The sequence below is a fragment of the Tasmannia lanceolata genome, unplaced genomic scaffold (genome assembly GCF_043159265.1).
Source record: "Tasmannia lanceolata isolate RefF3 unplaced genomic scaffold, GAP_Taslan_0.1 ptg000015l, whole genome shotgun sequence".
Lineage (NCBI taxonomy): Eukaryota > Viridiplantae > Streptophyta > Magnoliopsida > Canellales > Winteraceae > Tasmannia > Tasmannia lanceolata.
In genome coordinates this window covers 26,814,220-26,830,606 of record NW_027518692.1, presented here as the reverse complement: position 1 = coordinate 26,830,606, position 16,387 = coordinate 26,814,220, and the positions used below count along the sequence as shown (strand labels likewise).

The 16,387-nt window shown below is 39.6% G+C and overlaps 1 protein-coding gene across 1 annotated transcript; it reads right to left on the bottom strand.

Moving 5' to 3' along the window:
- Nucleotides 1-8,578: 8,578 nt before the first annotated feature.
- LOC143846235 (3,9-dihydroxypterocarpan 6A-monooxygenase-like) lies at nucleotides 8,579-13,007 on the bottom strand. Its single transcript, XM_077354662.1, has 2 exons — nucleotides 11,608-13,007; nucleotides 8,579-9,338 (listed from the first exon to the last, which is right to left on the bottom strand). Exons 1-2 carry the CDS (start codon nucleotides 12,508-12,510, stop codon nucleotides 8,715-8,717), a joined length of 1,527 nt encoding a protein of 508 aa, XP_077210777.1. The 5' UTR covers nucleotides 12,511-13,007; the 3' UTR covers nucleotides 8,579-8,714.
- Between the last annotated feature and the right edge of the window lie 3,380 nt (nucleotides 13,008-16,387).

Sequence of the window (16,387 nt, the reverse complement as noted above, 5' to 3'; positions counted from 1 at the left end):
AAGACAACCCTTTTCGCCTTTTGGGCTTTCCATCTCAATCTGATTTCACTTCATTCTCCGTATGCTCTAGTATTTATGTCTCGTGTGGCCGTATGCTCTAGTATTTTTCAGAAAATGCCGCACGGCCGTCCATTTGTTGGGTTGTCTTGTCCCCAGAAATTATTTCTCGGGTAAAATCTATTTAAGTTGTGGCCCAACAAATGGACGGTTTAGATGAGCCTATGGAGTGGACTGTATACTACTTTTTGGAAGAAAAAAAACTGGACTATATGGCCACACACCATATAAAAAATTGATTTTATATTGTCTGTGGCCGTGTAGCCCAGTGTACCGTTCTCTCTCTTTTTCAGTCTCCTGCATTTTGCCATATTTGTCCGTCCGTGAAATCCAGTGGGCTATGGTCCAGGAATAACAATGTCCGATTAGTGGGCTTGATTTGACCGTTTTGGCTTAGCTGTTCCTAACCATCCGATTATGTTGCTAATGGGTTAATGGGTTCATCCTCTTTATTATTTGACAAATGGTAAAAAGGGAAGTGATATATTCGCCCCCTTTCTCCCTGGGCCAGCCCCCTCTAGTGTATTTATATAACCAAGGTTTTAAATTTCGGTTTCCGTACTGATTTCGGACCCCACCGAAATCCAAAATTTCGGTAATAATAAAAACATATTATTTAATTAATTTCGGAATTTCAAACCGAAATTTTGTAACATTTCTTCTTTCTTTTTCTTTTTTAAAAATGACATTTTCTCGAGACCGAAATTGTCGAAATTCCGAAATGCCGAAATTTGGTATTCCGCAAAAATTTTAAATTTCGGCAAATTTCGATTTCGGTCCCGACTGAAATCCGAAATTTAAAACCATGTTTATAACTACCTTTTACACTACGAGCGGGTGAACCGGGGAAAAAAGAGGTGTGATTATATTATTTCCCATACTAAAAGCTACTAGGGAGCATTTGGATTGCGGGAATCAAGAATCCGAATCCACATCCCACACTAACCCTATTCCGATTCTCTTTGTAAATGGTATGGGATTTTCGTGGATAAAATCGGTCGTGGATAAAATCGGTCATAAATTTTCTGGATTGGAGAGAGATGCCTCCGGAATCAAGAATACTGCTAGGCCTTTCCCTTTATGCCATCAAAATTTAACCAAATGCCGTAAATCACAAAAACTGAATCAGAAGCCGATTCTGATTCCAGATTCCGGCAATCCAAATGGGCCCTAAGCCTCCTGTTTTTGTTTTTGGCCCCATGTCTTCCATGTTGTGTGATCCGGCATATCCTAATTAGGCCTGTCAAATGGATCCTACGAAAGATCACTCTAAATACCTAGGTGGGCCATAGATAGATGATGTGGGTCCATTGGAATGAGACAGACACAACCCTTAAATAATTGGATTTTTTTAATGGCACCTTTAATTAATTGGATGGGACCTAGATACTATCGAAAGGTCAAACAATGTCCTCCATCCAAATATATTTTTTAACTAGTTGCAGACCTGCAACGGGGCGGCCAAAACAAAAAATTATTCATAAAAATATGTGGGAAGCATATTGAAAAGTTAATGAAGCAACTCATAATAAAGAGCTCACCTTTGCTTATAGATAAACCGCCATTCCAAACCTTAGTTCTTTACTTTTCCGAAACAGCGGATAAATGGAGAGGCATGGGAGCTCGGCTACCAACTTCAATTTTCATTCATAAAACATGAGAAAAATTAAAAGAGAAAGAGAACATGAAACAAATTAAAGGAGAAAATTGGCATTGCCATCATTGTTCATAAGCACAATAAGCAAATAAATCTGTCTCAAAGGTTCAAAAATTACAATTGAATACCCTTGTGTCTACTTCAACATGTCTACACCAAATCAAATGATTTAAATGAATATGACAAAATCCGAGCATGTGATGGCCATGTCGCTGCTCTCACATGCAACAGCCCAACCACAAAACTCCTTTTGCAATAGTCCCAACCAAATCCCTTCTTTCATTGATTTGTCGTAGTGCTGCTTAGAGACGGATCATAAGTTAAGACTTTATTCTCCAACCTTGTGTTTGGTGTTTTGAAGGGTATATCATGCCCATACTAAGCAAACCACGGTTTTAAACCCAATTTTACCATATTCTAACATGACATGAGGCTAAAGGGTCTGCATCCAATGTAGAGCCAGGCTTGTTATATGCCATTTTCTTCTTTCGAAACTGTTTGAAAGAATAAAAAATGAAAAAGGACTGTCACAATTCCTATAAATATAAACTTTAAAAACAGGAATGAAATGGAAATGGTAATGACATCTGTATCTCTCTTGTTTGCCTTATCATGAAAAGAGGAAAGAAAAGATTTACATTTAACCAACATAGACATAGGAATTTGTAGAAGTATGTACTCAAATATGGGCCAAATGTTACTTATATTTTCCATTTTATTAGCTTCTTCATAAAGCCTATGACTCGATTGTAGATCCTTAACTTGATTGCATAGATATTCACTTGTGCATCTTAAAATTGATTCTTCGGCTTCAGCCTATGCAATGATATTAGTCTGCACAAAACTGGAATGAAGACGAAAAACATATTGATTAAAGTTGAATTTAGAGTCTGAACATGTTAATAAATATTAAAAAAGAACAGAATACTGGAAACGCCTATCTTTCTTGACAACAAATACCCCGAGATCCTATTATGTGTTAGAAAAATGATGTGTAAATCTGTAATTTAGGATTCGAGAATACCTTATAATGAATTATCCCCTTAACTTTAGAAGACAGAAATCAACAGTGACTATTCTGCAAGAATCAATTGTAATGAAACAAAGAAACAGTTAGACTACTTATCGAGTTGAGGCACGAAGGATCTTTGCTGTCCTTAAGGCAAATCTCGCCTCCGCTATGACGAATCAATGGTGCAGATGGGCGTCTCGGCGTATGCCTCCAGGATACAACAACTCTTGCTCCAGGGGTGTGCACTCACGCAGCCTGGATGTCTAAGAACTCGCTTATATGTGCCAAAAGCCTCGATAAAAAAGCTTGGGAAAGAGCAAAAAACCAGGGAAAAAAGAGGGTAGAAGAAGAATCCGTCAAGGATGTCTTTCTGTTTTCTCTAAAACTGATTTTATAGAAAAGCAATCAGCCCGTTAGGGTGAAACATCACACTCTTTTAGTGCGTGAGAGACGTTTCTCAAACGGTCACAAAACCACGATTAAGGAATCTCAAACGGTAAAAAGAGTTAAAACAAAATAAATAAACTCTTGAACCGTTAAAAAAATAATAAATAATAGAAAAAGAAAAGGCCTTGGGCCCACGAGCGGCCGGCCGGGCCAAACGGCGTGCGTGTGTGGTAAGACCAAAAGCCCGCCGAACCCAAGTGGGCGATCCGTGCGCGTAGGATCCCCATAACCTCTTGCTCATTCACAAGGCTAAGAGAGTGAAAGTATATATATGGCTACTTTCACCCTCTCACACTTTCCATCTAGGACTAAAGTTTTCTCATGAGTTTAGTCATTTTGGAGGGAAGCCCAAATAATTTGAATGAGAAGCCTAAAAGCATAAAGCAAGTCCAATATAATGACTAAAAACACCCCATTGTAAGTTTGAATTACAATAAGACTTTTTCACATAAAAAAGTCAACATTATGATGGATGGGTTTTGGCTGTCTTGTGATGTGCGTTTGTATTGGAAATGTGAAAATAAAAGAATACTCGAAAATTCTATCTTTCTAGACTGCAAATACTGCAAGATCCTATTTTTCATAATAAAACAAAAGACAAAGCGAAGGAGAGAGTAAAGAGAAACACCCAAGATCTAACCTTTCTTGGGTCATGGCAAGACTTGGTATGAAGTCTGCAGTTTATTGTCACCGAGCACATGACAGTAAGATAAAGGACTGCAAAAAAAAATGAAGAAAAAAAGTGAAACCATAATTTTGTACGTAAAGAAAGAAAAGCAAATAAGAGAGTTGTGAGTTGTGACACACCTAGTCCAAACACAGACCTCATCTCTTTCATCATAAGAATATACATCAGTGTCTTTCAACATGCTACAAAAACACAGACCTCATCTTTGAAAACGAAATCTTCTTAAAAAAAGCATTTGTATGCGTTAGCATGGTTTTAAATTTCGACCGAAATCCGAAATTTCGGTTTTCGGTGGAGACCAACACCGAAACCACCCAAAACCAAAATGGTCATTTATTTCGGCCAAAATTTCGGTTTTTCCGAAATTTGACCCAAAAAATCTTTTTTTAAAAATTAATTTAATATCTCACCGAAATTTCGACCTAAATTTAATATTGAATAAAATATTGGTTTCGATTTGTATACCAGATTTCGACCGAAATTTTGAAATTTCAAGGTCCGAAACCGGTACCGAAATTGAAATTTTAAACCTTATGCGTTAGGAAATGAATCGGCCATTTGGAATACCATAAGGGCCTGTTTGGATACCTCATAGATTATATTTGGATTTGGAATTGAGTTTTGAATACAAAATGAGTAGATCGGGCAGCTCATGTTAAGGGGGAGAGAGAGGGAAGGGGGTACTTCCTAGTGGAGGGGAGAGGTTGAGGAGCAAAGAGGGTGAAGCAAACTGCCAGATCTGTGGATTTCCAATTTCTTATTTGCACAGCATATTTGGAAATCTATTTTTTTTCACTGTCAGTTGCTGAATTGGAAATCCAAGAATTTGATCCGGATCCAAATTACAATGCAAAAAGGGCTGCAAGTGTGAGAAATCCAAATCAAAATCTTCTCTCCATCCAAACGGGCCCTAAGATTTCTTTGCAAATAAATGGGCAGATGAGCATGACAATTAAAGGAGTATTAAAGGAATTTATTTTCTAAGAAGCAAGAGAAGGGGCGTTGGAATAGGAAGGGTTTACTTCCATATTTTTCATTTTACTGAATAGGAAATGTTATAGCTGTATTAAAATCTCCTGCTATAATTAGTAGTAATGAAATTGGGTGCAATGCATGGAATAAGAAACGATAGAGTGAAGGAAATGTTTGAGAAAGGAATAAATGGCTTTGCTAATATTCTAGGTACAGAGGGGTTGCCACATGGCACCCCCCCCCCCCCCCCCCCCCCACGTTTGTAGGATTCCGCTTTATATATAGTATAGTACAGTACAAAAATGCTACTTATATTTGCACTACCATGTATTGACAATGAGACAAGCCCACATTGTCGTTTCTTTTTTAATTGGGTGCTAAAAGTGTTCAGTCTAAAATTGCCCAGCACGGTCAGTCAGTGCACCGAGTGTGTGTGTGATGCATGGGCATGCCATCCTCCTTGGAGGTAAAAATCAAATGAAAAACTCAATTCGAGGGGTGGACGGCCGAAACATTTGCGCCCCTTGGATTGGATTTAAGGTGATTGAGAAGAAGAGGGGAGTAACACTTCTTATTTGAGCTCATCTGCCTTTACATAGATGGAAAGGACTTTTTCAGTACAGACGCGATGCTAAATGAGGGAGTATAGACACACACGCGGGCGCACGCGCAGAGAGAGAGAGAGAGAGAGAGAGAGAGAGAGAGAGAGAGAGAGAGAGAGAGAGAGAGAGAGCTACACGTCGACACACGTAGAATGTGAACGACTTGCGATTGGTCAAAACATCGATGCGCGTAGGACGCAAACAACGTCATCGATGTAAAGGACTTTCAAGGCGACAAACTATTCGACTTAACTAAATGACAAAACAACGAAGCTGAAACTCCAGTGCAAGGGATAGTTGAATTAAAGAGAAAGACTCGCATGAGCAGATGAATTCATTGCATCCTTAATCCGGATAAAAGCTACAGCTACGAAGAGTAAAGTTACAGTACTGGAAAAGTAAAGGATAAAAGGCTAAAACATTTTGTGATTTGGTTATGGGACCTCTTCCTTGGAGACAATTATCTTCTTATCTTTATTCGAGTAACCGTTCATCATTACCCCATGTTCTCTTAAAGGGAACTCAAGCTCCCTAATTTGCACGCCATTCTTCCAGGTGTTTATTATCCACGTCCCCTCAAGTGACAACCGAATTGCCGCTTATTCGACCCAGTCCAACGAGGTAGTTTCTTAGCAACTCGATCAAGCTTGACCAATCGAGCTTAGACATAGGTAGGTAGGAGGGAACTCCTGATCTAACTGTCCAGTTCTCTAGGTTTCACTACTGATATAAATTCGCTGTCTCGGTCCAAGCAAGTCAACGTCAGTTAATTCGGTCTCTCATGACTGATCATGCCCAAAAATGGGTGTAAACAAAGGGCATTTTGAGAATTGTAATAGCTTTTTACAATTGGTTAAATAATAAATGAAAACACCTCTAAAATGGAATTCCGTCTTGAAAAATAAAGACACAAGTGAAAATGATTGGGTTGTTTATTGCATTTATAGGGATTCAAGTAGTTCTGTTATTTATTTTCTTGAGCCTGTGTCACCATAGAGGATCTCGTCTGTTTTTTTTTTTTTCTTTTCAATGGAGCATTCAGTGTGTATTCTTGAATAATCTCAATTTTTTCAATTATTAAAGCATTTCATTTTACCAAGTTCAATGTTAGCCATATTTTCATTTTGCTAGCAATCCTCAATAATAAATGATCTGTAGAGGTTGATTGGAGGGTTTGGATCATCCTATCGAGATGAATTTATAGTCACATTGGGGCCTAACAAATGAACGGTTTCGATTTTCAAACCAGGAGGGCTCAAGTGTTTTTTATTTTAAATACATTTTTTATAGTGTCCACCTTCAAAGAACTAAATTATTCATTTGTTGCACGAACATATGAACGGTTTGGATCTTCGAACCGGGTGGGCCCAAGTGATTTAAAAAAAAATAAAAATAGCAATACACTTTTTATGGTGTCCACCTTCAAAGATTTAAACTATTCATTGTTGGGCTCCATCAAGGGTTTGTGATTCAAAGAGAGAAGAGAGAGTACGTGGTGAAAATAAGTACTTGTTCAAAGATTTAACCAATGCACTTGGTAGGCCTGCCGCAACAGGTAAAAGGGGGTGAATTTATCAACCCCCATTATCAAAACAGGGTTGTGCAAATATCAGTGACCAAAATCAACTCTAATTTAATTTTGCATATTTTGAGTGCCGTTATAAATGCAGTTGGGTGAGGTGATCCAATAAGGCACCCTTGCGGCTGGATTTATGCTAGTATTCCTTTATGCTCTGTTTGGTTCTCTTATTTTGAGAGAAATAGCAGCGTATGTAATTCTAGTAATTCGCCCGAGTGTGTTTGGTTGGAAATTTAAACAAAATGGGGTGTTTGACCGCCGTGGATTTCGGTCGCTTGTCGGTGACGTGGCAGCCTCAAAACTCGCCTGAGAAATTTCACCAATTCGAAGAAATAAGGGGAGAAATTCTCGGCAAATTAATTTGGGAAATGTTATCAGCGCTACTGTATTTTGATGAGGGCACTCTCACTTTATTAAAAGTACGGTGTGGCCCATGTCGTAGGATGATCCAAACCGTCCAGTAGATGGACCACAGCCTAAATAGATTATACACCAAAAGTTATTTATATAGGTTGATCCTAACCCTCCGATCTATAGAGGGTTAGGATCAACCCTCTAGCATTCAGATCAGAGGGTTAGGATCAACCTATGGGAATGAATTTTGGGGCACAACCTATTTAGGTTGTAGCCCATCTAATGGACAGTTTGGATCATCCGCGGGACATACCGTACTTTTCATAAACGAGAGTGCCCCCGTCAAAATACAAATACGGTACTGTTGATAACATTTTCTTTTAATTTTTCCGTAATTGTCATAAGTTCATAACTTTTATGAGTAGTTTTTTTTGGTAATTGTCATATTTTGTTTGTAATTTTCTTTCTTTATTACCATTTTTCGGTAATTTTCATTTAAAACTTACCATTTCTATAGCAAATCTAATAAACCGTAATGATTACTATTTTTTTTCTACTTTTGCTGCCACCTTTTCACCCATTTACTTCTCCCAATCTTTGCATCAAGACGGGCCACAAGCCGAGCAAGTGGAATTGGCGAAGGTGGCTAGCAAATTCCTGTAAAAATTAAAAAGGGAAATGTTATCAGCACTACTGTATTTTGATGAGGGCACTCTTACTTTATTAAAAGTACGGTATGGACCGCACCATAGGATGATCCAAACCGTCCATTAGATGGGCCAACACCCATGTAGGTTGTGCCCCAAAAATCATTTCCGTAAGTTGATCCTAACCCTCCGATCTGAATGTTAGAGGGCTGATCCTAACCCTCTATGGATTGGACGGTTAGGATCAACCTATGGAAATAATTTTTGGAGCACAACCTATTTAGGTTGTGGCCCATCTAATGGACGGTTTGGATCATCCAATGGTGCGGGCCATACTATACTTTTAATAAAGTGAGAGTGCCCTCATCAAAATACAATAGTGCCAATAACATTTTCCAAAAAAACTCTCCCAAACCAACCAAACACCTTACGGGAGATTTGCTCTCAATCTCCTCTTTGACTGATTCCCTCTTGATTTACTTTCAATCTCCCTTTGACTTCTGCTTCTCCAAATCCTCCCAACATCTACCGGCATCCAAACAGAGCATTAGGCAAAGCTTGGATACACACAAGATTTAGATTTGATTTCTCACATTTGCAGTTGAGATTTGGAACTGGATCAGATCCTCAGGTTTCCAAATCTGTTCTGCAAGACATTATTTGGAAATCAATATTTGTAGTAATTACATTCACCCCTTTTCATGGAAGCAAACCTAGGCGAGCAACAGGAACACAAACCAGTGGTTTTGCCCTCGGAAGTGTCAACCCTAGACCTTCAGTCATGTCCACTTTTCCATTCTCTCCACCATTACCAACCTTCAAATCAAAGCACTGAACCATGGCCGCAACCGTGGCTTGTACAACTTGCAAAGCCAAAGAAGTCCCCGGACAACCCCTCCTTCCACTCCCAAATGGCAACAAATGAAAATGTTGCCCTCTAACGTCGACCGAACTGCCGCCACTAATGAATCTCTCCGGCGAGAATTCGAGTGGGTTTTCCCAATGATCTGGGTCTCTTCCAATTGCCCATACATTGATGAAAAGCCTTGTATATGCAGGGATATCATATCCTCCAATTTCACAATCTTGGGTTGATTCTCTTAGGATTAAGGGACCTGTTGGGTGCAATCTTAGGGTTTCTTTTACAATTGCCTGTAAGTAAGGGAGGTTGGGTATGTCTGATTCTTCCACAACCCGAGTTTTTCCGACCATTGAATCGATCTCTTCTCTTAGCTTCTTCATTATTGGAGGATGGTTGATGAGCTCTGCTAATGTCCATTCTGTTGTAATGGCGGATGTATCTGTGCCTGCCACAAAGATGTCCTGCAAAAAAAAATAATAATAATATAAAATGGTCTGTGTACTCTGATGCATGATTTTGTGCATGAAGCTATAAGAATTATGAAAAAGGTAAATGCTATTTCCACCCCCGTTTTTGGCATTTCCATCCCTTATTTTCATCAATTTCATCCCTTTTGTTTGTTCTTTCCTAAAACTGATTGCATTTTCATTTTACACAAACTAATGTTATGTCTTTTGTGGCTACCCCATGTTTTATTAATTGGACCAACTCATCTTGTCTTTTACTTTTTGAACAGCTGTCAAATGTTATTACAGTTCCATAAAAAGCTCTCAAAAGTCAATTAAAAATGAAAATTCAAGCGGAGTTTGTGCAATTATTAAAACATGGTAGTGCCCATATCTGTACTTTTTTTTTTTTTTTGGGATAATTACATCTACACCCCCTCTAGTTTCTGACACATCGACTTCCACCCCTATAGTTTAATACGTGACAAATACAACCCTGTAGTTTCAATTGTTTTAAGGTTTGCCCCCTCAGTTGAAGGTTCGTCCATAGATTGAATGGTTAGGATGATCCGATGGAGCTGATTTTTTGGGCACACCCTATCTATGTCAGGACCCATCAAATGAACGCTTTAGATCATCCAAATAATGTGGGCCCATACCCGAATCCAAACACTATAAAAAAATCATCCAAATAATGTTGGCCCACATTGTTTGGATGATCCAAAGCGTTCATTTGAAGGGTCCTGACATAGATAGGGTGTGCCCAAAAAATCAGCTCCATCGGATCATCCTAACCCTTCAATCTATGGATGAACCTTCAGCTGAGGGGGCCTACCTTAAACAAATTGAAACTACAGGGGTGTATTTGTCAGTTTTAAACTATAGGGGTGGAAGTGGATGTGTCAGAAACTAGAGGGGGTGTAAATGTAATTATCCCTTTTTTTTCATGTCTTGCCTAACATTGCCCTATATATAATAGTAGAGGAACAAGTAAAGCAGTCCATAAACTTTAGTAGGTTTTTTAAAGCACATGTTCATTACGAGAAAGAGAATTGTATAGAAACTCCTATACATAATACATCGGGGGGTTAGGATCATCCTATGGAGATGATCTATGGGGTACTGCCTGTTTACGTTGTGGCCCAACAAATGAGCGGTTTCGATCATCCAGTGAAGTAGGCTCACTGTACATTCTAAAAATACTGGAATTCAGGCGCACTCCGCTATATAAAATCTCCAATTTCTTATACTCTAGACCATAACTTAGGATTGGCTTGAGTGTGCAATGTGAGAAGTAGGGCTGCAACAGGGTAGGGTTGGGTCGGGTTTTTCAAAACCCTAGCCCAACCCTGGATCCCATTATCTCGGCCCTGGCCGGAAAACCTGAACCATTACCCGCCATACAGGGATTGTGCTGGCCCTGGCCCGCCCTGATTGGGCAGGGCCGGCCCGGCCCTAATTGACCCTAGTGCAAATACCTGTTAAGAGTGCAAAAAATAAAGCAACCACTTATCATATGGAACAAAATGATCACTAAGCAGAGAAAGTGAACAAAATAAGACAATATGAATTCAACAACATGCGGGCAACAAAGACAATTAATAATAATAATATAAAGAAACATCAATCCAAGATAATAGAAAACATTAGCAAAAGAAACATGCACAGATGATTCAATTCTATAATAGAAAACTCAGGGTCGGGCCGGGTCGGGTCAAGGTACCCGAGGCATTAACCCAAAACCCGCCCGACCTGAGTCAGGGTAAAAAAAAAAAGGAACCCTGACCCGCCCTCAGGGTTAGAAAATCCAGCCCTGACCCTGTTCGGGCTTAGGGCGGGTCAGGGCTGACAGGGCCAAACTTGCACCCTAGTTAGAAGTATGAGGAATGATAGAATGAAGGGTGACCTTGCAAAAATCAGCTTCTAGGGCGACCTTATCTGCAAAGTCAACAAACATGGGGGTCTGATTTTTGGCAAAGGCACCCATCAATCTATCATTTCTCAAAAAGTATTGATTATGGGGCCCACCAAATTTTTTTATCTTTAATTTTAAATTTTTTTGCCGACTTTCCAAATTCCAACACAAGTAGGTGCATAATTCCACGCCAAGACCGGCAAAGTTATTCATCATCTATCGAGCCGAAATGACGGAAATGCCCTCCACGTCAACCAAATCTCTGTGATTTCAACGTGTAAAACGGTCATTTTATTCTTGTATCTCCCTATTTCTAAATATAAGTTCAAATAATGCGAAGGTAGAGAACTAGAGATTTAGCTATCTTACCAGGATAAAAGCTTTGATGTTTTCTCTCGTCAATTTCACCTCCGCATTCTCATCGTCCGATATCTCCAACAAAATATCGAGAAGATCCTTCACACCCTCACCCTCCTCCTTCTCCTCCTTCCTCGCTTCCTCATGTTCTCTCATAATCCCCTCCATCATTTCATCAAACCTCTTATGAACATCTTTATATCTCTTCTCCAAACCCTGCAAATCAAAATTCTTACAAAACCCAATAAAATCAGCAAAATTAAACTTCCCTGTAAGGTGGGCCACCTCTTGAACCAGTTCCTGGACCCCTTCGGCCTCCTCTTCGGACCCAATACACCTCCGGCCCATCGCCATTCTCGAAATTATATTATTCGTTAATGTCACAAGCTCTTTCCCAACATCAACCTTCTCTCCCACATTGGATTTTTTAGATAAAGAAAGCAAGAGAGATTGTATCTCTTCTCGCCGGACCGGCGAGAATTGATCGAGAATCCGACCGCCTAGAAGCTCCGACATACAAAGTTTCTTCATGAATTTCCAATAAGGGCCATAGGGAGCAAAGGAGAAATCATTGGAGCCATAGGTTATGATGTCGATGGCGGCGGATACGGGGCGAGAGGCGAAGGAGAGTTCATGGGTTTTGAGGAATTCTTTGGCGGTTTCGGGGGAGGAAGAGACGATGCATGGGACGGAGCCGAGGCGGAGAGAGATCAAGGGACCGTAGCGGGTGGAGAGTTTGTGTAGGGCTTGGTGAGGGATGGGGGCCAGGAGGTGGAGGTGGCCTATTATGGGGAGGGCGAAGGGGCTAGGTGGGAGGTTACGGGTGGTTCGGAATTTGGAGAAGATGGTTCGGAGTAGGAGGGAGGAGATGAGCAATATGAGGAAGAGGAGGGTGTAGTCTTGGAGGGTGGCCATGGTTTGAGGAGGGAGGAATGGGAATGGGAATGGTATGTTGATGGTGGTGCATATATATATAGTGATCTTTTCAACCCTTTTGTTTGTCTTTTTATAGAAAAAACACTAAACAAAAGAGGGAATGGAGAGGGATGGGGAATGGGAAGTTTGATACTTTGATGTTGGTGTATATGTAGGGGAATGATATTTCCACCCTCTGGTGGAAAAATGACACACTGAAGACGGTATGGAGGAGGTGAAATTGATAGAATGGTCCCCACTCTTGTATAACTTTATTGAAAATTTGGCCGGTTCTAGTCAGACGACTCAGGCCGGTCGGTCCGGTTTTTATTACCTTATGTGTAAATATTATTTAAGTGGATAAGGAATAAATATCTAGTGAAGAAAGGGACTTGATTGTGAAGACGACAAGTGACAAAACTGCCCCCGTCGACCATGAAATTATCAAAAATGCATAAACGCTATTATGCTAAACACTCCTTTGTAACGAGACAAAGTGGTGGAGAGTGGTTAGATGTAGGGGCATTTAGTAATTGCAAAATAGAATAGCATTCATTGGGTGCCGGTTGCCCGGCCAACGGATCTTTAGGACGTGAAAAACCGGCCTAATAGTTATTTCTTTTCTCTCTTTTTGGTCCATCACACTAAAGAGAAATTATATGATGAAGGGCCGTATGAACACGTACCCATCATCGGTACGACTACTCTACTAGATTGACAACTAAACACTAACTACCACTAATCTACGAGGTAAATTCCAGGTACATCCTAGGCTTGTCTCCTCCGTGTTGACTTCTTCACTACTCTCGGAGGTGAATCTTATACCCAAACATAGCCATGTTGTTCAGACATTAACCAAATTGATCCCTGCGAATCTTAAGCTTTCAAATTAAAGAAAAATTGAATTCTAACGAGATGGGTTAGAGATACCTTTCACCATGACCGAACCTTCAACGCTTAACGATGGATGGAGTCCTTCGCTTTTTCGAGTACTGAATTTACCCGGAAACGCCCCTTTTTCTTCTTTTCCTTCTCCCCACCACTAGGCTTATGGGAAACCTTTCCTTCTGAATGTGAACACTCTCAATAAAGAGTAGAACTTGTGGTAAGAGGAAGAGGCCGGGACTAAGAGTCTCTATTTATACGAGAAGAAAGCGCCCATAAAACTTTCTAATCCAATCAATTTTTGTTTGGCATCTTTGGGACCGTTTTTGCAAGTCTTTTAGTGCTTAATTTGAGCCCAAAATCCTTACCAAACTTAGTTGATTAGTTTCCAAATTGAAGAGCTGCCTTAACATAAGGCCACACACAAGGTTAGTAAGTTTCTAAGATGGAAACTTCTAACAAGCCATGGTTCCATTATGGCACAACCTCCATGTTGACTATTATATTGAGTCTAGCTTTCAATGGACTTAGACTCTTAGGCTGGTGGTGGGCCCATCTTAGATATCCAACAAGTAAAAAGTTGCAATGTGGCCTTAACTATTCTCATCACTTTGCTCTCTCTCTCTCTCTCTCTCTCTCTCTCTCTCTCTCTCTCTCTCTCTCTCTCTCTCTCTCAAGTTGAATCCTAAAACGATATAACACATTTTTTGGTCGTCGTCTCCATTTGCTGATTGTCAGTGAATGCGGTCCTTCGTTTCTATTTAGCATTGTACACAAACTTTGTACAAATATTTAAATATGTAAGATAAGGAATTTGCTAGGGACCATCGTAGAAGGCATTTCGTGAGGGTTGCTGCATGTGAGAGCAGCCACAGAGGCTCAGATTTTGGCGAATTCATTTAGGGCCTGTTTGGATACCTCATGCATTTGTATTTTGATTTGGAATTGAGTTTTGGATACAAAACACATCAATCATCTTCATGATCATGTTTTAAGAGAGAGAGTGAGGGAGGGAGAGTTGCTGCTGCCGGAGTAACGTCGAGGAGCAGCGATGGTGACGGAAGTTGCCACAAATATTGATTTCCAAATAATGTCTCGTAGAAAAGATTTGAAAAGCAGAATTTTTTTCATTGTTGTAACTTATTTGTAAATTCTAAGGATCTGATCTAGTTCAAAATATCAACAAAATCCAAATCTAAATCTTGCTGGTATCCAAACGTGGCCTTAATTCACTTGAACTGGCTGCTCTCATATGCAACAACCCAGCCACGAAATGCCTTCAGACGTGGTCCCTAGCAAACCCCGTAAAATAATAGTAGGACGTAGGACAAAGGTACGATTACTCTGATTCTTTACGAGACTCACAATCACATCTATAATATATACTAACAATGTTTCTTGCCCTTGTCATTTACTTTCTTTCGGAGATGTTTTTTCTTTTTTGAAAGTTTTTTCTTTGCATCTCATGTTTTGTTTCGATATAGCGAGGTCCGACATTTTATACCCTGTTGGAAATTTTAAAGAATTTGAAAAGTCAAAAGTACTTTTGCCTAGTCTTTAAAATTTAGAGAGAAAGATTCAAAATTTGGTTTCCCTCTTATTTCAAAAGCTAGTGACTTTTGAGTGTTTTTTTGAGTTTAAATGAAAAAAGATCTTTTTAATGCCCAAAACGGTTTCCATTTTATCCCATTAATTGCTAAACATTTTTTTTTTATAATGGCACCCTAAACGGTTATGATAATAACACCCATTTAAAGTTGAAAAAATCATTTCATCTCCAACGGTCACAAATGTGAATGTTGGGAGAGAAAAGTTTTCTGGCTTTAATGGTGGCTTTTCTCAACATTAATACCCATAAATGATAGCTCTTTCCAACATACGCTTTGGTGTCTATAAAAGAGAGAAGAGAATAGGTTTTGGGTATGGGCTTAGTTTTTGGGGTCTACGTTTGGGGTAACTTTTTCAATAGAAAAAGAAAGAGATTTACACAGAAAAATAGAATTCTGATTTTGCTTCATCTCCTTCCGTCCGTTCTCATCTGTGTCTGAGCACAATTCTAATGTGGTTCTGTTTCATCTTGGAGCGTCGATTCGCGGATCCCGGCTGCACCGATAGGGGGCATATACGATTCTTAAGGAGAGTGACCAGTGGCACGACTTAGCCTCCTTCTCTCTTCAAATCTGATTTTTCCAAACATATTTCATCAAAAGAGATAGGTGCAATATGTTTTTCTATGTTTTATTTCAATTATGGTTTGATTTACAGTACATGGATTTTTGGCTTCGAGTTGCACTGTTTTGAGGTCGGATAAGATATTTTCGGTTCAAGTAACCTGTTTTAGATTCCAAAAACTTGTTTTGACTTCAACTTTCTGTTTTTTGTTAGACTAAGCCATATATAATTTCTTCATTATTTGTTTATAAGATCTGTAGAAATAAGATCCGTCTATTTTATCCAATAATCTTAAAAATCATAATATTTGGGCTTCTTAAGATACGGATATTTTCCAACAGTCTTAAGAATCGTAATATTTGGGCTACTTAAGATATGGATTTAACCAACATACCCAAGCATAGCATGAATCGGGCCGCCATGCCTAGTATGGTTTCAGCCCACCACTTTACACATCAAGTTTTGATTGGGGTGGGGTTCGGATCTCTACGCAAATATATGCAGAGGGTATGTGGAGCGCACCATTTTATCCCTATTGTTATTGATGAGGTGGGATCGACCATCTCTACCCAAACCTATGCACTAGGGTGAGGCCCAGCATTTTACATCTCATATTTTCATAATGTGGGGGCCATCATTTTACACCCATGCATAGTATGGGCCCAAAATCATAATTAATTAGGTTCGTAAGGATAGTATGGTTAGTGTGGTCTTTGATCCATCATGGGATTTATTAGGTGAACGGTTAAGATTGACCACGGGTGGGACCCACTCTATAAATGTACAGTCGAGAATAAGTGAACAAAAGGCTACTACTGAA